The following is a 21757-nucleotide window of genomic DNA, read 5'->3' as shown; positions in this document are numbered from 1 at the left end:
TTTAAATTTGCTCTATTTCTGACATCAGATGCAGAGAATTCATATCAGCTCATTTCTACTTTAAATAACTACTAACATTATTTGCTTTTGTCATCAAACAGTGACATGATCCCGACATACGATTTGTTTTTGAGCAGCGATAGAATCCACGTACCTGACGACCTGCGGCATCTCGTCTCCTCCTGCGTTTGACACCTTGGATAAATCGTCCAGAGCCGTTTTATATTCTTTACAACTGAAACACAATAACATCGACATGTTTCAGGACAGAAAATCATGGGCTTTATGTAAAGAGATTAAGAGATTAAACCATTAAACCTCGGACAGTTTCTGGCTCCTTTGCTCTTTATTAACAAAGAAAATCATTCAAACTGAATCCTTTTGGTTTGAGAACGTCGTCATTTCCTAATGTGACAAACACTGATCAACACTGTCGGACATTTTATGGACCAAACAACTCATCAATTAGTCAATTATGAGAATAATCATGAAAAAAACAGTTTTAAAATGAGTGTTAAGAGTTTAATAAGATTCTTTAAAGGGAAATCAAGTCACTTTCCTCTGACATCACTGTAACTTCAAATAACGTGACAAACACACACTGATCGACATTTTTCCTAATTTTGTGACACTTTATGGACCAGACAACGGATTAATTAATCTAGAAAATAATCTACAGATTAATTGATAATTAAAAGGACTAAAAACTAAACTTTTCATTATCAATTAATCTGTAGATTATTTTCTATGTTTTAGAGGAAAAATACACAGAATATCTTTTCTGAAATATCCTCGTAGCTGTGGAAACACCACAGATTAAACCAGTGGACAGATTCCACTGTGAATAATCAACAGTGTTTCCACAGCTACGAGGATATTTCAGAAAAGATATTCTGTGTATTTTTCCTCTAAAACAATTTTTGAAAGTTTTTCTTTCAGTGTTAATGAAACAAAAACTGTCTCTGTCACTGAATATGACTTATTACTTAATTGAATGTTTATGAAGGAAGAATATTATTAAACGTGTCCTCGTCTGTAAGTGCATTAATAAAAACACAGTTCAGACCTGAGAGCGAAGGCGATGATGGAGCTCGGCTCTTTCTCACACACTGCGATGGGAACTCGCTCGTGCTCGTACATCAGGTAGTGTTTGTCCGGGTCACTGTCAACAAACATCCCACAATATTATGTAATACATCGTGTCAACGCTTCATTTTTGGCTTTAAAACTGTAACAAAAAAACAAAGAGGGCGGTGCTCACAACGGGAAGGGGATGGGGTTGTAGCTGTTGCCGGGCAGGAAGTTGGCGAGGATGGCCTTCATGGTGGACTTCTCCTTCACCTGACTGTCAGTGGAGCCCAGCAAGTGTCCGTCAAAAACATCTGGACACAAAGAAACAATTGCTTTTATGTCATGATGTCATTTGTTTACAATGTCTCACACTAGCTGTAATCAAATCTAAATCATCCACTAACAATATGAACGTGACAATAACCAGTTCGTTGTAAACTCTACCTTCTGGGATGCTGAGCGAGTCCTGCTCGGTGAAGGACGGACCGGGAGTGAAGGGCTCAGCTCCGGGGTCTCCTGGTGACGGCAGCAGGGAGGAGGAGGACACCGAGGTCATGGCGCTGAGGAGACGGTCCTCTGTCAGGGACACACACACACACACACACACACACACTTATCATGTACTGTCACAATCACAGTCAAGCGTTCGAATCAGATTCAGTCTGAAAAACTGACCTTTTTCTCCGTTCTGTACGACAGGAGAGGGATTACGAGGGGAGGAGTCGAGGGCGCCCTGAGAAATAAACAAACATAAACAAACAGCAGTGACTTCTCTGTAAATACTTTTAAAATGAATATGACGTAAGGTCACAGGTGTGTTTATGTCAGGTGATGTCACACACTGAGCGGCGACCGACCTTGCTGTCGTCAGCCGCCGTCTGTCTGTGTCTGCCCGGGCTGGGAGGGACAGACAGACGCTTCCTGCCTTTCTCCTGCTGAAATAAGTCCTGCAGCCTGCGACGGAGAGAAGCAACAGGAGGAGGGACATTTATGTCATTTATTTGCTGTTAGAATGAAATCCTAATAAAAAATAGAAAAATAAAAACTAAAATTATAATTGTAAAATTGAATAAAAGAGGCATTCTGGAGACATTCACAAAGAAATAAGGACACAATGAGAACTGTAACGTCTTAATTAGTTTTAGTAAAGCTGCGACTCAAGATTACACTCATAATCTAGTAACTGGTTAGTTTGGTTTGTAAAATGTCGGAAAAATATTGATCAGTTTCCTAAAATCTTGAAATAACGATGTTTAGTCCAAAATCCTTTAATTTTAATTGACTTATTTGTTAAATGGAGCAAAGAAACCAGAAAATATTCACATTTAAGAAGCTAAAATATCAAAATAGTAAGGGATTCATTCAGTCATCGATCAAATTATTAAAGTAGTTGGTTGATAGTTTCTTCTTTTTACAAATATATTGGAGAGTTTTTGGGATCTTAGCGCATTTGCCGATATCTGATCATCCTTTTTAGAGCAAATATTAATATAGTTTCTTCCAATAAACTCATGTGGTGACTCTGACCTGCTGTTCCAGGACTGCAACATCTCACACAGGCCCTGCTTCTTCATCACCAGCGACTCGAGGACGACCTGCAGCTGCTGAGGAGAGTCCACGCCGCAGACCTGCAGCCGAGCCTGGAGCTTCTCAATCCAGCTCCGCAGCTCGTGCTCTTCCATCTGCACGCAAACACAAACACCTGGATTATGTATCTTAAAAACAGAAGCAGCAGCAGCGGCGGCAGCAGCAGCAGCAGCAGCAGCATCATAAACCAGCAGTGCGACGATGAACCTACATCTTTCTGGGCAAACAGATCCTCCATCTTTTCCTCTCGCGTCTTACTGAAGGTGTCCGTCTTCAGGGACGTGAGACGGTCGTCGATGGCCAAGTAAACCTGCATCACTCTGAGGAGCAGAGGGAAAACAAATGACAGATTTTATTCATTTGTTTACTTCTTTTTGTCCCTCACGAGCCTCTGTCACATATCGACTGTGGTTCGTTTGATAGAAAATGGGCTGAGATGCAAAATAATTGACGATCTGCGATCAAAAAAGAATCCAAATCTAAAAACAGCACTTTCTGTTTCTCTGTGACCTCTGGACTGAACTCAATCATCAATACAAACTTTTCGTTGTTTGTTTTGGTGTTTTTTTCTTCTTTTACGCTATGTTGATTTTTTCCCCTCACTGTTTATTTACCTGTTGTATCTTTCAATTTCTCAGTTACTACGGTCAACATGTAGTTTTTGCCCTGAAAGCTGAATTTATTTAAATCAAAAATAACGTCAGTTTAAATATCAAACTCATTTTAATTCCATCGAATGACAAAGTTGTAGCTGAATCGGTTTAGTTTTTTAAAAACAATAGATACAGAAAAAGCTGATTATTTGATAATGAAAACGATTTGATAACTTGACAGTCAGACAACCAATAAACCAATAAACCAATAAAGATATAAACTAGATCACTTGCTCATCTTAACTTAAACGTTGACAGAATCCTGCAAATTATTTTGAGGGACCCAAAACCAAATCTCTTGTGACCCATCTGTGGGCCCCAACCCAGGCTTTGGGAAGCACTGCTCTACAAACTGAAGTCACTGAATCAAAAAGTCATGTTCTCAATGATCTCGTTTGTTATTCGTGATCTTTAAAGAAGCCGAACAGGAAACAGGTCAGGGTTCAGTGTGACGAGCAGACGTCTCCGTTCCTCTTACTTTTGGGAGAAGTCCTTGACGTCCAGCTGCAGGTTGGTTTTGGACGGTCCCTGGTTCCTGATGAAGATCTTGGGACGAGGAAGACAAATCTCCAGCAGCCTCACTGACGTGTAGCTGGAAAAGGAAAACAAGGGGAAAACTTTAGTTCATTTTTTTTCGCCTTTTTTACCCCGATCTTATATTCAGCTTTTCTTGTGTTTATTTGTTTTATTATTATTATTATTATTTTTATTGGCTACTACAAGGCATTGAAATAGAAAACAATAGAACATCCAGATGCAACAAAAAGTCCTGAACTATCACAGATCCAAAAATAGTATTTCAGGTCTCCTAAAAACACTGATTCTGTGTGGATTAAAAGCCGTTAAGATGCAAATCTCTTGAGGATTTGTGTTTTTCGTGTTTCTTTTGCGTAAATCGTTTTGTTTTTTTCCAGATCCAAAAAAAGTGAAGAATTAGTCTGAAGTTTGGATTTTCTAAAGAGTAATAAACCAGGTCAGTTTTACTACACTAATAATTTTACAAAATCGACATTTTAGATCTCTGAAAACAAACGCTAACAAGCCGTTACAATAGAAGTGTTAAACTCAGAGGAGGACAGACTGACAGACCGACCTGAAGGACGCCACCATCTGGTTGTAGGAGAAGTACTGGTGGTAGTCTTTGTGGATGGAGTGTCCACAGGGCTCGGCGTTGGCGCGCCTCGTGTACTGGTGCCCGTAGAAGCGCAGCTCCAGGTATTTGGCAAAAGACATGGACCACGAGTCGTTGGACAGCGGCACGACTGGTGTTACCTGAACACGGAGGAGGAGAAAGAATAATGCGTCACTGTCATCTGTCCACCGTAGATTTTTTACAATCATGAAGTAAAAGTGAGTCATCCACAGAGACACTGAGAACCACAGCTTCACGTTTACACCTGAAAACCCAGCGTTTAACTCACGCTGAAGTCGTCACTGACCTGTTTGCAGACGCGACACCACGAGTAGTTGAGGATGGTGTGTTGGTAACCGGGCACAGGAGAGTCCAGCTCCTTCAGCACGATCTGCACGCAGCCGCTGCCGTGCACGAAGCGCCGGGCGTGGTGCACCATGGGAGTTTCACAGAACATGCTGGGGCACTGGTAAGACGGCCTGTGGGGAAATAAACACATGTTTTTACACTCCTGTTTTTCCTCAGTCAGTAATGTGTTATTCTCGCCAGGTCACGGTTATGTTTTCACATCAACTTATTTACGTCGCACTCATGGCAAAAAAAAACTGAACACAAAAGGGATTCAGAGACAGAAACGAGACGACAAAAATCACAACACTTAACGTCAAAACACAAAAATGCAAGACATCACACAAACATTAGTGACAAACAGCAACTCGCTGACGCCCAAAACTAACTTTCTTTCCATTGTAGAAAATAAATAAACGTAACAAAATAATATTTATTAGTTTAGGTTTTAGTCACGAGTCATATTAGGGGATCTTGGTGTGTTTGCTTATATCTGATTATACATTTCAAAGTAAATATAATGTAGTGCAGATAATATTGTGATTTCTAATCATTACAATGATGGAATGATGGATTTTTTTTTATTATTTTCTCACCTAAAACAATATCGTTCCAAGAACACACCGAGAGAGAGGTCATTCTTGCCGTAGAACTCCATCGTCACGATCCTGTTGACAGTAAAAGATTACATTGTTTTATTTGACCGTACTTTGTGTGAGATAGCGACGATGATGCGTTTTATTGTACATGTGTATAAACGGGGTTTACCAGGGGCTGACGCAGGGGTTGGGCGCGTTGTTGGACTCGGCGGACGAACTGCTGAAGAGGACGCAGAGTCTCTGATGGTTGACGGGGTTCAGACAGTCCAGCTGAGGACAAACGACGACGACAACAATAACAACACAAATAAATCACAGCCACACACTTTAACAGTTGTTTTGGTTATTAATCATGAGAAAAATCACGCCATTAAATAAGAAAATAAAGACATTGTTTTATACTTTTTGTTGGAGCTGTGAACTCTGTGACCTTTGTTATTGAGTTTAAGTGAATATATTCGTCAAATATGAGAATATTCCATTAATTCATTTAAGGCTTCAAGGATTATTAATCAACAACCGATTCACTGGTTTGAGTTTTATTGGTAATATTAAATAATAAAAACACTGTTAACTGTGAATATTCCCTGGTTTCTTTGCTCCTTTCATAACAAATAAACTATTAAAACTGAACAATATTAGTTTGTGGATAAAAGAAGACATTTGAGAACATCGTCATCATTTTGACATTTGGGATTAATTGAGGAAATGACCGACAGATTAATAGACTGCGGGGCTGCAACTAATCTGTAGATTATTTTCTCCATTAATCTTAGTACTTGTCATGAAAATGTTGAAATGATGACGTTGAAGCAAAGAAACCAGACGATATTCACATTTAAGAAGCTGAAAAATCAGATGAAACATGTTCTAATTATGAAATTATAAAAACATTCAAACTGATTAATCGACTACAAATAATCATTGCAGCGATTATTGTTTATGTAAATAAATATTTTTATTTAACCACTGTTCTCTGCTCACCTTCGGTGCCCACGTCATATCATTCTGTTTACTCGGCTTCTCCTCTTCACTGTCGGCCTTCACCGGCGCCCTGACCGCCGTCTCCCCGCCACGGCTCGGGCCGCTGACCGCTGCTGCGACGCTGGCGGCGCAGAACGGGTCAAAGTTTTCCCTCTGCCGGATGCGACCGCCCTTCGCTCTGTAGTCGGCGAGCATCCTGGCCAGATCGTGGCTGCCGTTGAGCTGCTCTATGATGCGGGTGCTGGTCAGATTGTGGCAGGGCAGCACGTCGATGGGCCGCGGCGGAGCCGTGCCGTTGGTCTGACCCATGACCAGCGAGGAGGGGGCGGAGTCTTTGAGGAGCTGCCGCTTTCTGCGTCCGTCCAGTTCCTTTAGGTCTTTGTTGAGGAGAGGAGACAAGTAGACCTGACGAGGAGAGGACAACGCAGGTGAACACGGAGTATTGTTTCCCAGAAGTCAAATAAATCAGAAGAAATAACGTCTTTCAACCATTAAGGATTTATACGAGTTAAATAAAAAATAAAACGTCATGAAACAAATTAGCGCAGACCATACACTGTATATGAAAACAGACGTAGTCTACCAGGCACCGAATAGCCACCAGGGGGCGTTTTCACTGGTTGAAAAAAGAGCTCAGGAGATTAGAGCTTTTAGAGAAGGTGACGGAAATTATTACAAGAATAAGAAGAACAACTGTGATTCGACCGGTAATTATTACAAGAAAAAGTCGAGACGTAAAGTGTTGCCAACAAAGCTTCGTACCTGTTCGGGGAAATAATCCCTGCTGGGACAGTGCCTGCCCGGCGGAGTGAGAAGGAAAGGTTCTTTGAATGTGATGAAGGGAGAAATGCACAGGATGATGTCTTTGAGCTCCTGCTTGAAGACGACAGAGATGGACTTCAGACGGTCGTCGAACGACGCCACCTGCTCGGCCACAAATGTCCCAGTATCGTCCTGGAGAGGATCGCAGAACAGCCGGGGAGTCGGTGTCTGTGAGCCGTCCTCGTCCTCCATACTGAGAGACTCCTCCTTCACCAGACTCTCCCTTTCCTCCTCCTCGTCCTCGTCCTCCTCTCTCGTCTCCCCCTCAGACGCTGGGACGAGTGTGTCCGAGAGCGTCAACTCCTGGTCGTCCTCCATGAGAAACGGAGGCGAGACAGCCAGAGGAAGTGCAGGTGGAGTGGAAAATGGAGTGGACATCATTGTCTCTGGGTGTCCAGAAGAGGGCGAGCTCTGTGTCAGCGCTTCAGGAAGACTGTCCCTTTCATCGCTAGTGGACGTAGCTTCCACGAAAAGCCCTTCCTCCTCACACTGTCCTCCCGCTGATGAGTCTTCAGTGTCTGCGGTCTTCTCCTGACTCTCTCCGTTGGTCTCCTTCTCTTCTCCCTCCTCCTCCTCGTCTTCTTCTGCAGACGTGCCGTCCAGCAGGCAGGGAAACGAGCGGCTCTGAGACAAACTGGGCGGCATGGCGAACTCGTCCATGAGGAAGGAGATCTCCAGCTGGGAGTGGTAGGCCACGCACACCATGAGCATGATGATCTCCTTCACCCGCGCCAGCTCGTACTCTGAGGCGCCGCGCAGCTTGATGGAGCAGCCGAGGTGAGGGGGACAGCCCTCGAAGAACATCAGAGTCTTCACGTTGTCTGGGAGGAGAGGCGGGACAGAGGCAGGTGAGACGATGACATCACCACATTATAGCAATAACAAAAATACACAATAAGTTGTGAGTGAGATGATCGTGACTGGGTTCAAATGTTCATATTTCAGGTGACGTGAAAACGCTGCGAGAGGGAGCCTACAATCATTTTTTGTTGGGTACAGTAAATAATGTTTTTGGAACATTTTATAACTCGTAATGATTAAATTTGTTACATTACGGTATTTTGTGAATGATTTTGTGAAACGTTGATGTTTTAGTGACATTCTTTTGTACCGTAACAAAATTCTGAAACATATTTCTGTTACTTTACAACATTTTTTTTTGACACAAATGTGATGGTTTTGTAACGTTATGGAATGGATACGATATTTTTATGCACATTACAACATTTTGAAACCCATTTGTAACATTACAAAATTTTTGGAACATGTTTGTTACATTACGGCATTTTGTAATGTTTTGTAACATAAGATATTTTGTAAATTACAAAATTGTGGAACATATTTTTGTCACATAATGATTCTGTAATGTTAGCAACAGGTTTTTTGTAACATTTTTAGGTCACATCAGTCATGTTTATGATGAGTAACATATTTGTGAACCATTACAACCTTTTGAAACATTTTTTGTTCTTTGTAACAGTTTTTTTGGTAAAGTTAGTAAAGTCTTTTGCAATACTAGCAGCATAAGTGCATTTGTGTGTGTAATCTTTCAGAAAATACAGACATTCCATATTTACAAATACTAACAAACTGGAGGCAGATGATGCAGATAGAAAGCTCTGCACCTTTATATTTAAGAATTGACAAAAAACCTTATTAAAATCATATTTTTAAGTTATCAGTAAAAGAGCTCAGTGTGCAGATGTTGGTCTTACTGTTGGCCAGAGTGAACGGCTGCATGTAAAACTTGTGGCAGGTTCCAAGTCGAGGTTTGGTGAGAAGCTGATCCATGGACATGACCAGGTCTCCCTGCGTCATGTGACGCACTCTGTCCAAGACTTGCTGCAGAAACGAGGGGGGGGGAGAAGAAGAATATATGGGATCAGTAACACAGCCCTGGTTTGGGTACGTTTGTTTCTCTGGACTGGAAAAGTTTGAAAACTGTTAGAAACAACGACATTGACTATAAATATGGTCAAATTCTGCTAAAACACAAGTAATGAGGCTGAAAATTAAAAAATAAGTGATATTGAGTGACTTCTTTTTAAATATAATTGTAAATTTAGAGCCAGCACTAAGGTCACCAAAGTGGAGTTTCAGTGAAGTGGACATTTGGTTTTTGTCTCAACAGTGACGGACACTCACCGGTTTGACGTTGATGACCAGGGTGATGCCGTGCTCCAGCAGCATGTCCTGAGCAATACGAGACACCGTCTTCTCCACCAGCACCAGGGTCGGACGGACGTCTACAATGCGCTGAACATAGTTCTTCAAAAACTCTCGTTCCTGAGGGAGAGAGAAGAAAAAAAATAAAGAGTTAAACCGGAGTGAGACGTGATTCTTCAGTGACGGTGTGGGAACTCACGGACCTGGAGGACAATGGGGTCGATGCAGGTGAACTTGGTCTCCTCCCTGTACAGATACTCGATGGAACACTTCAGCAGCAGGATCTTTGGGTTCTTGATGTAAGCATTCATCTAAAAACACAAATATAAGAATCAGAATTCCCACATTTGGTTTCACTACATTTACTCTAAACAAAGAATTCTGATAAATCTGGTGGGAAAATATAAAATAAAAGCCATCCTGTATGTATTAAATGTATATAATGTTTAATATTTTTGGCGGGACAGAGAAAAAGTGACTCGTACCTTCTTGTGGGCGATGTTCTTGGTGCAGACAAAGCCGTTCACCACCATGGAGTCAAACTTCTTACCTCCAGGGATCTAATTACACAAGAGAAAACTCTGTTATTATTTAAAAAAGCACTTTTATTTTCTTTTTCTCTGAATAAATGTGTGAGGACGTCCCCGACCTTCTTGATGTGGACCAGCTGTCTGATGTCCATGTCGTCGTCGCAGTTGCGGACGTCGGGCCTCACCGTCTGGACGACCTGACGGACCACGGGGACGATGATGTCCCGCCACGACAGAGACAGCGACTCGCTGTAGAGCAGCTGCTGCAGCAGCGCCATCATGTGGCTGTGGTTGGCCGAGCTGAACAAACGGACACACATTTATTCTCTTACGGTCACGTGTCAGCACAAAAAAAATAGCCATACAATTTTCTCGTGAGTACTACGAGGCCGTACGCACAGAAACAAGTTCAGGAGAATCCGCTAAAGTATTTTTATCGACACGACTTGTGTTTTGGAAGCTCTGAGACACTATTTTGAGGGAAAATGGAGATTCAAGGGGTGGAAAATTTTAGTTTTTTTGTTTTTTCAACCAATGTGGAGCTGCAAGAAACTGTTTTGGGGGAACAATTTCACACTCACAGGTCAGCTGAACAAGTAACGCTGGTCGTAATAGCAGGTGTCAACCTTCAAGGTTGCAGTAGAATTAAGATTTTTTGGGTTTAACGAGTCGGACATGGACCAAACAACGACTTTACTTCAGAAAATGTGACATGTTTGTTGACTGGACACTCACAGCAGCCTCTCCATGGCCTTCTTCTCTCCGTTCTCTTCTCTCAGCTGGTCCAAAGAGCTGTGGTGCCAACCCAGCGGCGTGAACAGCATCTCTTTGGCCTTTTCCTCAACACGACGGTTGAACAGAGACTCTGTGGGGAAAACATCAGGTCATGAATAGGGGAGACGCAGATTCCCTGAGAACAGAGGTCTCAAACTCGATTTATTTACAGATTTACTCTGAACTATATATCACTCCATATCTAAAACACTTTTATTTTGAAATTCTGGAAAATATATCCACACAAATTTCAGTTCAAATCAAACCGACCTTTAATGAAGGCATCGCTTATGACAATGTTCTGTCCTCCGTCCTCGGACAAAAGATATTCAGCTGCAAGAGAAGAGAGATCACACAGAGACTCTGTTCACTCACAGTCCACACACGACGACTTTAAAACTGTAAAAATGACTTTTATTTTCCTTTATAAAAAAGAAAGATTTAATTAATTACTCATGATTACGAAAGGAAAAGTACACACAGGACTCACTTTTACACTTTTAACATCACAAAGACAAGTTTAAAACCTAGAGAGGTGTCTATTTTAGCTTCAGGTCTAAGTGATGTGTCAGTGCCAGTAGGAGGCGCTGTGGCCAGGATGCAGAACAACCTCTGGGCTGTGCCATATTTACCTTTTTGCTCAGCAGAAGGAGGCACGTGCGGATACTTGGACTGTTTCTTGATGTGGAAGTTGACGTTGTTTTGCTCCATGTTGAGGTTGATGGACGAGGCCGAGTCGCTGTCCACCACCGACTGGAAGCTGCTGACTGACGTCCTCTTGCTGGGGCTGGCGGAGTCTGGACACAGAGACAAAGGGGACACAGAGACACAGGGAAAAAGAGACACAGGGACAAAGAGACACAGAGACACAGGGACACGTCAATGAGCAGCGAGAGGGAGTTTAAAAATCACAGAGAGTAAACCTGTGCAGGCAGCTGATGATCTAAGGAATGGCAGGTGTGGAAAGGAGGAGTTTAAAAATAAAGGAGAATCAAAAAATCAAAAAAAAAATTGGGGCTATTTCCGTAATTGTTTAATCTTTTGATTATTTCCTGGATTCATTTAGTACTTGTTTGTTGTTGTTGTTTGGTCCTTACAGAAATATTGATTTCCTTTATTTTGTTATTTTGTTACGATGAGTACAAAATGCTAAAAATCAGCCTAATTAATCAATTAATCTGTCTATGAGCTGGAGTTTAAGAAAATCAATGTCGCTCAGGACGTATGTCGCTCAAAAAACCCCAGTCATTCAGGAGTTTGACGGGACAAACACTTCTGGTCTCCGCCCACCTCTGCTCTGTATACACACAAACGCTCCCTGGTCAGATAGCTCTGCCTCACGGAGCTTGTTTTCACTTTATAGACCCGGCAAACAAATGTTACGTCACTTCTGTTTACAACCAAACAAACAGCAGAACTCACAGTGCAGCTTTAAAAGCAGTGGGAGCGAGGCGGTGTACGTACTGGGCATGGTGTCGTCGTTCTCATCGGCGAGCTGCTCCGTGTCGCTGTCATCAAACTTGATGTCTTTGAACCACGACGGCTCCGAGTGTCCCTCCAGCGAGTTGACGCTGTCGCTATCTGGAGACGGCGTCTCGGAGAATTCTGTACTCTGGTGAGCAGACGAGAGAGAGGGAGAGAGAGAGATGTCACGTCAGCACATTTCACCTCGCTCACAGAATCAATGACTGCAGCTGCCTGTGTGATCTGACCCCGTGTTTCCCAAAAACATCCCCGGGCCGAGGCGATCAATCGCAAACACGTGACGCGTCTGAAATATGTGGCAGGAAAATGTGAAACAGCTGGAAAAATAAATAAAAATTAAATGAAACGTCTCCCCGTCGTGTGCTGCTTCTACTCGTCAGAAAACTCACCTGGAGGGGGCGGTAGAGAGCGTACTCGTCCCTGAACAGCTGGTCGTGGTGGGTGACGCAATCCAGCCAGCGGCCGTCCACCAACGCCTGGCCGATGGCGATGGCCTGAGCTCTGAGAGAAGGAAGAAAATGAAATGACTTTCTTCTTCTTTGTGCTCCTGGGAACTCACCAACCCTGAGTGTTTTAGATGTTTTCCCTGCTCCAACACACCTCATTCAAATGTTGACATTAGAATCAGGTGTGTTGTAGGGAAAACACATGCAGTGGGTTCTTTCAGTTTGCTTTATTGAAAATACAGTGTAAACATTTCATAAATAGATGTAAAACACATAAAAGCAAGTGATAATAAGTCAAACAAAATTGACCTCGTTTTTCTGTTTCACTATTTACAGGACAGTGCTTATCACTGGTTATCACAGCAACTCCATCCACGGTTGGATTATGTCAATAATTATCAGTGGTTCAAGTTCAACAAGAGTTTATAAAGAAGAACTGAAGGTTGTTAAACGATAACTAAGTTAATAACTTAGACAATTATTTTAGTTATTATTTATTTAGTTTATTATTTTATTTAAGTCTGCAACTGACGATATCATTTCAATTGACCAAGTTTCCGTCAATCATTTGGTCAAAAAAAGGTCAGAAAATTTTTCCAAACTGTCTTGTTTTGTACACAAACTAAAATTAATGAATGTTTAATTCTTTGTTACATGGAGCAAAGAAATCAGAAAATATTCACAAGCGGCAAACTTAGTAAAATAGTAGGTGATGAATTTGGGAACTGATTAATCGTCGTCGTCCTATATTTTAATAATCAGCTTGTTTATTTTGAGTCTTTGTGTAATTATTAGTATATTCATTTTCCATACATTTTCCAGCAGTTTTACAGGTGATTTGAATAATTACAACAATTATCCTCAAAAGAACGTTGAAAGTTGATCAGTAAGTATTTTCCAACCTTCAGCCGGATATAACTGAAGAAATATACTATTAATTAAATTTTTACACAGCGTGTACGTCAAATCTAATTATCCAAAAAAAAAAATATTATTCCATCATTGGTGCTCTGGTGCTATACTTTTATTTTCTACAAAATCAACAAAAAAGGGGGGCAAAGGTCACTGAGATAAACGTCTCTCTGATAACGATGTTTGGAGCCGGTGAAGAAAGAGGAGAGAATACTGTACGACGCTAACCTGGTGGAGATGGTGCCATTCCTCAGAAGCCAGTTGACCAACTCCTTTCCCACAATGCAGTTGGGGTACGTCCTGAGCCAGTACCTGTGGTCCTGGAACTCCATGCCTGTGTTGTTGTTGCAGATTTTCTTCCACAGGTCCTTCAGCTGCGAGGAGTCCTTTGAGAAATGATGATAGCAGATGTATGTGTTTTTTCTGCTCCGTGATTGATGACATTAAAGGGTTCAGGATGTAGGAGTTAGTGACATCTCATCATTAGACTGCAGACTGTTACCAAAGAACAAAACTACCCGAGAATGTCGGGGGAACTACAGCAGCTTTCACACGCCACAAATTACATTATAAAGCTGTTATACACTTATGGGCGGTACATTTCATTTTTGCCAATACTTAGAATAGAAAATAAGCATCGTACGCACCAGCAGGATCTTCCTCTCCTCCTCGCTGTGGTCCAGTTTGGAGCCGCTCTTGGAGCCAGACGTGGCTCGACTTGTCGGAGGGCTGACGGAGCTGTCGTACGACGGCACCATGGACGATCCGGAGCGGTCCAGAGACAGGTTGGTCACGCTGGCAGACCTGCGGGGAAGTATTTAAAACTACTACTGCTGAGAATGTTGGTGATCAACCCTCTTACGTGCATCGTGACTATCAGATGATTTAGTGCTTCAGCTTTCTTGTTCCAAAGTAACTTTCACTTTCCTTATCAAAAATTACGGCACTGAGAAGCTGACGTCAAAAACACTCTGGTGAATCTCGTCTGTGTTTGGACGCTCGTTCCAGTTCAAATCTCTATTTCTGTGCTTTCCGGTATCCATCCATACGTCTTCTACCACTTCATCCTCCACATGAGGCGTTGCTGTACCAATCTCAGCTGACATAGGGCAAAAGGCGGAGTCACACCTTGGACAGATCGCCGGTCCATAGTTTTTGAATTTTCTAGATATCACAAACGGTCTAGGAGTGACCTACGGTCTTTATAGATATTACCATCTCACATAAACATGACTAAATGAATCCTGATCCGAGAAGATGTCGCCGACAGCTGAACTTGTTCAACGGGACTTCACACTTTGCGTTTAACGTCATTTTCCGACGTTTTATGCACCAAACAATCGTCAGGTTAATCGATCAGGAAAACAATCGTTATTCGCAGCTCTAAAAAAACATAAAGAAGTAAATAAGAGTAATGTTTTTAATGATATTTATCTCTTAAGGATAATACAAAGGCTATAAAGATGAGGTAAACATGAATAAAGTAAATTCAGACTGACTGACCTCTTTCTCCCCGGTGATTTGCCAACGTCTTCCTGCAGCGTTGTCAGCCTGGACGTGAGGCCGCCGCTCTGCGGCTCCTGGTGAATCATACTGACAAACACAGACAGACAGACAGACAGACAGACAGAAGTGTAAGTGACGTGTCCCACCTGCTCTGACATCTCCACACAAACACAAACGTCCACCCCCCCGTGGTCAGTCAAATTTGAGCATGCAGAAGAGCATTTCCTCAAAACACAGCGAGAGAGCGTTAGCCTTCACCTCAGACAGACGAGAAGAAATGAATTGAGGAAAAAACAAAAAGAAAAAAATAAGCGAGACTCACTTCTTCCTCATCCCAACAGGAGTTTTTCTACGCCAGCAGAGAGAGAGAGGGAGACAGAGAGATAGAGAGAGAGACAGAAAAGAAGACAGTTTTTTTCAAGCAAGAAGCAAATGTTGCTTTTTTTTTTTTTTTACAAAGCATGCACAAGCATTCATTTCCCCTTTTAGATCTGTGCATGGTTAAATAAAGTGATTCAAATGTTCACCAATTTGATAAAAAAGAGCAGCGAGAATCATGAGTAGAAAGTCATTATAACAATAAAAAGGAACAGATGTCTTTTTTTTAATTCTATCACAATCAAAGATTTATCAATATTTATCACATTCATCCTGATTTTGCCATTCACACCTCTTCACAGCCACGTGCAGCGTGTTTCTCTGTCACTCATCTCTCATACCCGTTCACACGCTGCGCCACATCGGACACACGTGTGACACTAGCGGAGCCAGAGGAATCAAACCCACACCCTTCAAGCTGAAAGACGACTCCCTCTACCACTGAGCTACCGTGTGTGGGGCCAGTTAGAAAATTGAAGGTTGATGAGTTTTTCTGAAAGAGCAACAGATGCTGTGAGACTCTTTCTCCGTCCTGCTCTCATTCAGAAAATAGCGTTCATGTTTATGTTCCAATTGTTTTCAATCAGCTTTTTTCTGTTTCTTTTATGTTTTAACGACTGAGAGACAGCGTTAACGGCTCTTTATGACAAAAGGAGCAGACAGGGTCAAATCATATTTAACGCAGTGTTACATGGTGTGAGTGTGTTAACCCTGCACAGGGTTCAGCACATTCAAAGCATGTGCATGTGTTTTAAAACAGCTGATGGATGGACCGACGGTGGAGGAGGAGGAGGAGGAGGAAGCACACGCACGGTTAAAGTGGAAAAAGGAGGACAACAACAGTGTTTTTTTTCTTTCCTGAGCAAAATCGCAACGTGACACAAACACGTTTTAACTCGTGACAAGAGACAGAAATCTGTTAGCAGCGTGTGAGAATAAAAACGTTTTAGCTTGAAGGCACATTGAAAAAGCCTGGATGATGTGATGTGATATAGTCTGATAATGATCAAAATCAGTGAAAATAATCTATTTAAAAACAGAAAAACAGGGTTTGCCAAACTTTCTATGAGGGGTCCCACTTTTTAAACATTTTTAGGTGGGAAAACCCTTAAAAATGAATTACGATTCCATTTTAAACTTTATTTTAAACATGTATACATTAATTTTAACTAAGAGATAGTTTAGGAACCACAGACGTCAGACTGATATCTGTGTCAGTATTGGACACAAAAACATTCTCACAACACTACATTCTCACATTAAAGCATCTTTAATTTACATAAATTAGTAGCTAAACCTTACTGTGAAGCCATGGATTTTATGGTTTAATGGCAAGTTTGTGGTTAAGGTTTGGACGAATGAGTTCATGAGTGACAGTGAAGGCATCATGCAGTTATATACATTGTTTGTAAATGTCATTTACAACAGATTCCTGACATTCAGAGAGTGTGTTTACCTCTGCCAGGTGAGGTCCTCCTCCAGGAAGATGTTCCTGCTGGTCTTGCGGCCCCCCACCGGCGTCCGGGGCTCGCTGGGCTCCAGCACGCACACGGAGCAGGGCGCGTCCGACAGCGCACTCAGGTCCTCGCCGATGCAGCCCGAGTCGGCAGAGTGAGCGTAGCTCAGCGCGATTTTGCGGCAGTACGTGCAGGCTCGCAGATCACCTGGATACACGAGAAAGAGATGAAGAGACGGTTAAATCTGCAATTGTCAACGTCACATGAGTTTCATGCAATTCTGATTCAGTCCATCATCTCCACAGACTTTATTTCGGTAGAAGCAAGTAATCAGGGTTCCCACACCTAGGTTTACATTTAATACAAGGACTTTTTAAGGACTTTCCAGGACCAAGCCAGTCTTTGTCTTCTTACATTATAAGGCGCACAATGACAGAGACAGAATGAAGAAAACCAGGACAACAAAGGATAAAAGTTATCATATCAAGAAACATTTTAAGATGAATACGGCACTAAATGATTCTCGTCGTACCTGTGTAGCCCATGAACTTTCCAGGGATTTCCTGGTTGCAGCAGCGGCTGCAGAATATCTGGCCACACAGTCGACAGTGGTGGCGGCGGCGGAAGGTGGTGAACTTCTCGTTGCAGTCGTAACACTCTTTACACTGACTGTCTGGCATCCAGTACTGCTTCAAGTCGCTGTCCTGGAGAGAGAGACGGTGTGGAAAATGGATGAAAACTGTCGAAAACTGAAAGGATTTTCAAAATTAATAAATCTGTCGATTATTGTCTTCATTGACTGATGAGTTGTTTGGTCCATAAATTGTCAGAAAATGTTAAAAGAAAAATCTTGATCAGTGTTTAAAATGATCAGTTTTAAAATGATGATGGTTTCAAACGTCTTGTTACGATCAAAATAGTCAAACAATTAATCATCTATTCATCGTTGCAGCCCAAATCCACAGAGACTTTCAAGAAGTTTAGCATAACTACACATAGGGCTGCAACTTACGATTATTTGAATATTAATTAATGTGTAGATTTTTTTTTGATAAATCAACATTCAAGAAGTTGCTAAAAAATTGGTTTTAAATCTTACAGAAAAAGACTTAGAATAGTTATTGATGATTGTTAAAACAATTTAGAAACCAATTCATTAAATACATATACATTTAGGCTGTGCCAATTAAACAGTTCTACTCATGTTGGAGGATAAACAGCTCGACTTGGGCGTGAATACCTGGCTCTTTCCCTCCATGATTTCCTTCAGCCTCTTCAGTGCGGTGCGAAGCTGCACGGCCGTGCGAGGGTCATGATTGCTTAGAGGAGCGTCGGCTTTCCTGCTGCCGTCTACAAACACACACACACACCCAAAAGAAATATTATTATTATTTTTCACAACTAAATACATCCCCCAACTGTCAAATATGCATTCAACGACCCTGCTAAATTCCCCATCACTGCCACAGAGTCTACAGCGTGTTATATTAGAGCAGCAGCTTCAAGGTGCATTCAAGAAACCTCACAAATTTCATCACACGCACACACATAAGCAAACAAACCAGCTTTGTTTCAATTAATATAATCACTGATAAAACATTTTTTGTTTTTTTGTTACTGTAATATATTACAAATACATCACAGTAACTTCTTTATAATCAAGGATATAATCGAATACTTGTGTTCATCCCTAATATATATGTATATATATATATGTATATATATATATATATATATATATATATATATATATATATATATATATATATATATATATCCCTATTCTTCATATTCTTCATAGTGCATTTAAAGTGACAAAAATTTGTTAATGTACTTCATTATCAATAAAGAACTGAATATTAACTGTAACGATCAGTAAATAATGATGCGTCAATAAAAAAAACTGGGCAATAAATGAAAATACGTCGAGCAAACTTTGTTAGAAACAAATCATGACAAAGATAATTACAATTAGAGGTCGACTGATTCATCGCATTAGCTGCTTAATGTTTTCCAACCATATCTGTGGATCCTCTGACGTCTGTCACGTGGAGACGCATATCATGGCTCGACAAGCGTTGATGCGTTCAAATCGCTTTATTTGCTCAGTCAGCTGTGTTTAAGATGTGTGAACATGATTTTCTTCTGATGATAAAACAGCAAGTTTAAAGACTCCATGAAATGAAGGTTGAAATCAAAAGAATCAAGATGAATATTCCAAACTACTGTAATAACTGTACTTATTAACTGCCGACATAGCACTCAAAGATTGCTGCCACCTGCCTTTTACTGGTAATTGCACTTCTGTCTTATTGTTTCATATTTGCTGTTGAATGTTTGTTGCTATACTGTCGAGCAGAGGCCTCAAACCTGTGGCCCGCGGGCCATAATATGCGTTTCCCTAATTGATTTTTATGTGGCTCGCCACCGAATATCATGTCATAATGAAACCACTTCTCAACTAGAACACGGTCAACTCCTCGTTCCGACTCTCCAATGAGACACACACCAAGAAATCATACTCTCATCCAGCATCTGCTTTTCTCAAACTAACTTCACCACGGCCTTTATAAGGGAAGAAGGAAAACTCATAAAACTGACTATGGACATGGTTCCTTATCAAAACAAACAAACAAACTTCATTTGAAATTATGTGAAATAGCATCACGAATGTTGTTAGTGCTATGTTATGATGGAATATCGTGAGTGAACAGTTGGTTTACACACAGTTGGACAGTATTTACACCTGACTGACCAGACTTGAAGCTCCTGTGGCCCTGAGACCCCTGATCTATAAGACTTTAAAAGCCCTACAATCGGTCGACCTCTAATTACAGTTATTAGTATCTGAATAAAAAAACATCAGAGCAAACCAAAGGCTATAATAGAAGTAGAAAGAACTGCAAAAACAAGAACACACACACACCAAACCACACTTTGAGTGAGAGCATTCATTCATTCATTCATTCAGAGCAAGTTAAAAAAAACACAAAGTACATGAGGCCTCTCGCTCACCTGGCCAATCCACTGTAAAACAAAAAAGACACGAGAGTGGACGTTACAGTCAAAGTGTGAAATTCAGCTTTAACACTTAAAAACACACCAATCATCCCTTATTTGCTCCTTGTGACCATTTTCTCTGAAAGTTCTCAGAATATTTTGGTGTTGAATTGCAAATCGCTCTATAAATGAGGATTATTCTTCACCCAATAATAATAATAATAATAATAATAACAATAATAATAGTAATAGTTTGATAGAACTATTTAGTTTACTAGTTTTATTCCTTCTTTCTTCTGTTTCTATTTCTACAGAGAAACTGGTTTTTGTGGGTAAAAACGACAAAATATTTTATATCGGAAGTTCGTTTTTGGGGCTTAAAAACGCAAAAATCTGAAACCACCCTCCAGAGTGGAAAACTTGAAAACGCTCCGCCGTAGCGTCTCCGTCTACACTGGCAAGATGCAAAACTCTGCTCAGACCTGCTATCCAGCCCATACATGCATCAGTACAGGGAAATAAACCAACATGTTGGATTATTTCCATGGGACGGACCTGCATCAAAGAGCCTAATGTGAGACGACATCTGTGGTGTTATCAGTGACCTGTGATTAGTTTATTCAACACAGAACAGACCCCACAGTGATCCAAATCACAGATAACGCAATCAGGGAATCATGTGAGAATAAAACGTATGTCTCAATATGTTCTCTATAATTAAAAGTTTTTAATTATAGTCGCATTTTACCTTCATAAACCTGTTTGTGATTCATGTCAGGTGTGTTATCTGGTTACAGGAACACAAACAAGCCTCTAATATCAACATTTGCACTGTGTGTGTGTGTCTGTGTGTGTTGTTACCTGAGGCGGTGGAGGTGCGTCGCAGGTGATCGCCATGCTGCTTCCGGTGCGCCCTGGATCCGTACAGAGAAGGACTGGAGGACCAGCTCCTCCTCTCTGACTGGGGAGAAGGGGACGGCTCGTCGGACTTCTCTGAAGTGGCCGAGGGAGATCGTCCCTCCTCTACACACACACACATACACACAAACACACACTGTGAGGATCCTTCTTTTCAAATGGGAGGTTTTGCATCATTGCAAATTTAATTTAGGCTCCGTCCACCAGAAACAGAGGCAAACGTCGTTTTCATTCTTGAGTTCATGCTTCCTTTTAATGATATTAATATTAATACCAGTTGATTGTAGTCCACCTGCCTCTCTTCTTTTAGTTTCTGTTAAAATTCCCACTATTCTCGGGTTTTATATGTTCCCACTGTTTGTAAATCCGCTGAACTTGTTACTGTAAATCTGTCTGTCCGATTTATTTTTCCAATACTATTTCTATTGCTGTTTTCTGTGGTGAATAAATGAAAAAAAAAAAAGAAAAAGAAAGGTATGGCTTAGCAGTAGTGTGTAAACGGTGAATAAATTGTGTAAAATTAGGTTAATATGGAAGATAAGCAACTCATTTTACATGTTTTTCATTTTAGTAGCATACAATGGACAAACTAAACATCTTTTGGGGGGTTTTGACACCAACAGAAGGCCACATAGTTTCTCCAAAACACTTATGAGAGTGAGGTGTGAGATATTCAGCTGCAACACCAAAATAAAGTCTCTTCCGTAAAATTTATGGGGGAATGTTTCACCCCTTTGCAGCCCCTAATCTCATCCAATCCAATTTTATTAGGACCAAAGTGCCTAAAATACATAAAAAAACTGATAAAATGTATTAAAAAGGGCATAAAACGTGGGTAAAAATAACAATAATCTGCACACAGGAATCTGTCGGAGTAATTTCCTGAGAACTCTCTTAATTCAGCATCATTTGTATGGGGACAGAAAACCGAACGTAATCTCATTTTAAGACACACACACACACACACACACACACACACACACAGTCTG

At 41.1% G+C, this 21757-nt stretch overlaps 1 protein-coding gene across 2 annotated transcripts in view; it reads right to left on the bottom strand.

Moving 5' to 3' along the window:
• pikfyve (phosphoinositide kinase, FYVE finger containing) overlaps positions 1 to 21757 on the bottom strand; it is a 29789-nt gene that overhangs the window by 3387 nt on the left and 4645 nt on the right. The window contains exons 3-35 of one of the 2 annotated variants that reach the window (XM_058619275.1): positions 20712 to 20873; positions 18091 to 18200; positions 17383 to 17554; positions 16850 to 17057; positions 15338 to 15364; positions 15013 to 15102; positions 14157 to 14313; positions 13738 to 13895; positions 12541 to 12652; positions 12131 to 12278; positions 11299 to 11463; positions 10937 to 10999; positions 10628 to 10757; positions 10012 to 10192; positions 9848 to 9922; positions 9566 to 9673; positions 9342 to 9482; positions 8912 to 9038; positions 7137 to 8017; positions 6375 to 6779; positions 5560 to 5660; positions 5388 to 5459; positions 4751 to 4922; positions 4405 to 4583; positions 3790 to 3903; positions 2870 to 2978; positions 2599 to 2753; positions 1929 to 2025; positions 1747 to 1804; positions 1516 to 1647; positions 1262 to 1382; positions 1067 to 1162; positions 155 to 235 (exon numbers count right to left, since the gene is read on the bottom strand). In XM_058619275.1, coding sequence (XP_058475258.1) covers positions 155 to 235; positions 1067 to 1162; positions 1262 to 1382; positions 1516 to 1647; positions 1747 to 1804; positions 1929 to 2025; positions 2599 to 2753; positions 2870 to 2978; positions 3790 to 3903; positions 4405 to 4583; positions 4751 to 4922; positions 5388 to 5459; positions 5560 to 5660; positions 6375 to 6779; positions 7137 to 8017; positions 8912 to 9038; positions 9342 to 9482; positions 9566 to 9673; positions 9848 to 9922; positions 10012 to 10192; positions 10628 to 10757; positions 10937 to 10999; positions 11299 to 11463; positions 12131 to 12278; positions 12541 to 12652; positions 13738 to 13895; positions 14157 to 14313; positions 15013 to 15102; positions 15338 to 15364; positions 16850 to 17057; positions 17383 to 17554; positions 18091 to 18200; positions 20712 to 20873 — 5107 coding nt within the window. The remainder of the gene's footprint in view (positions 1 to 154; positions 236 to 1066; positions 1163 to 1261; positions 1383 to 1515; positions 1648 to 1746; positions 1805 to 1928; positions 2026 to 2598; positions 2754 to 2869; positions 2979 to 3789; positions 3904 to 4404; positions 4584 to 4750; positions 4923 to 5387; positions 5460 to 5559; positions 5661 to 6374; positions 6780 to 7136; positions 8018 to 8911; positions 9039 to 9341; positions 9483 to 9565; positions 9674 to 9847; positions 9923 to 10011; positions 10193 to 10627; positions 10758 to 10936; positions 11000 to 11298; positions 11464 to 12130; positions 12279 to 12540; positions 12653 to 13737; positions 13896 to 14156; positions 14314 to 15012; positions 15103 to 15337; positions 15365 to 16849; positions 17058 to 17382; positions 17555 to 18090; positions 18201 to 20711; positions 20874 to 21757) is intronic. The other variant, XM_058619283.1, reaches the window with a different exon arrangement.

Source organism: Solea solea, chromosome 2 (assembly GCF_958295425.1).
Source record: "Solea solea chromosome 2, fSolSol10.1, whole genome shotgun sequence".
In the NCBI taxonomy this organism is placed as follows: Eukaryota; Metazoa; Chordata; class Actinopteri; order Pleuronectiformes; family Soleidae; genus Solea; species Solea solea.
Note: the sequence above shows the minus strand (reverse complement) of the source record. Positions and strands in the feature narration are given on the sequence as shown.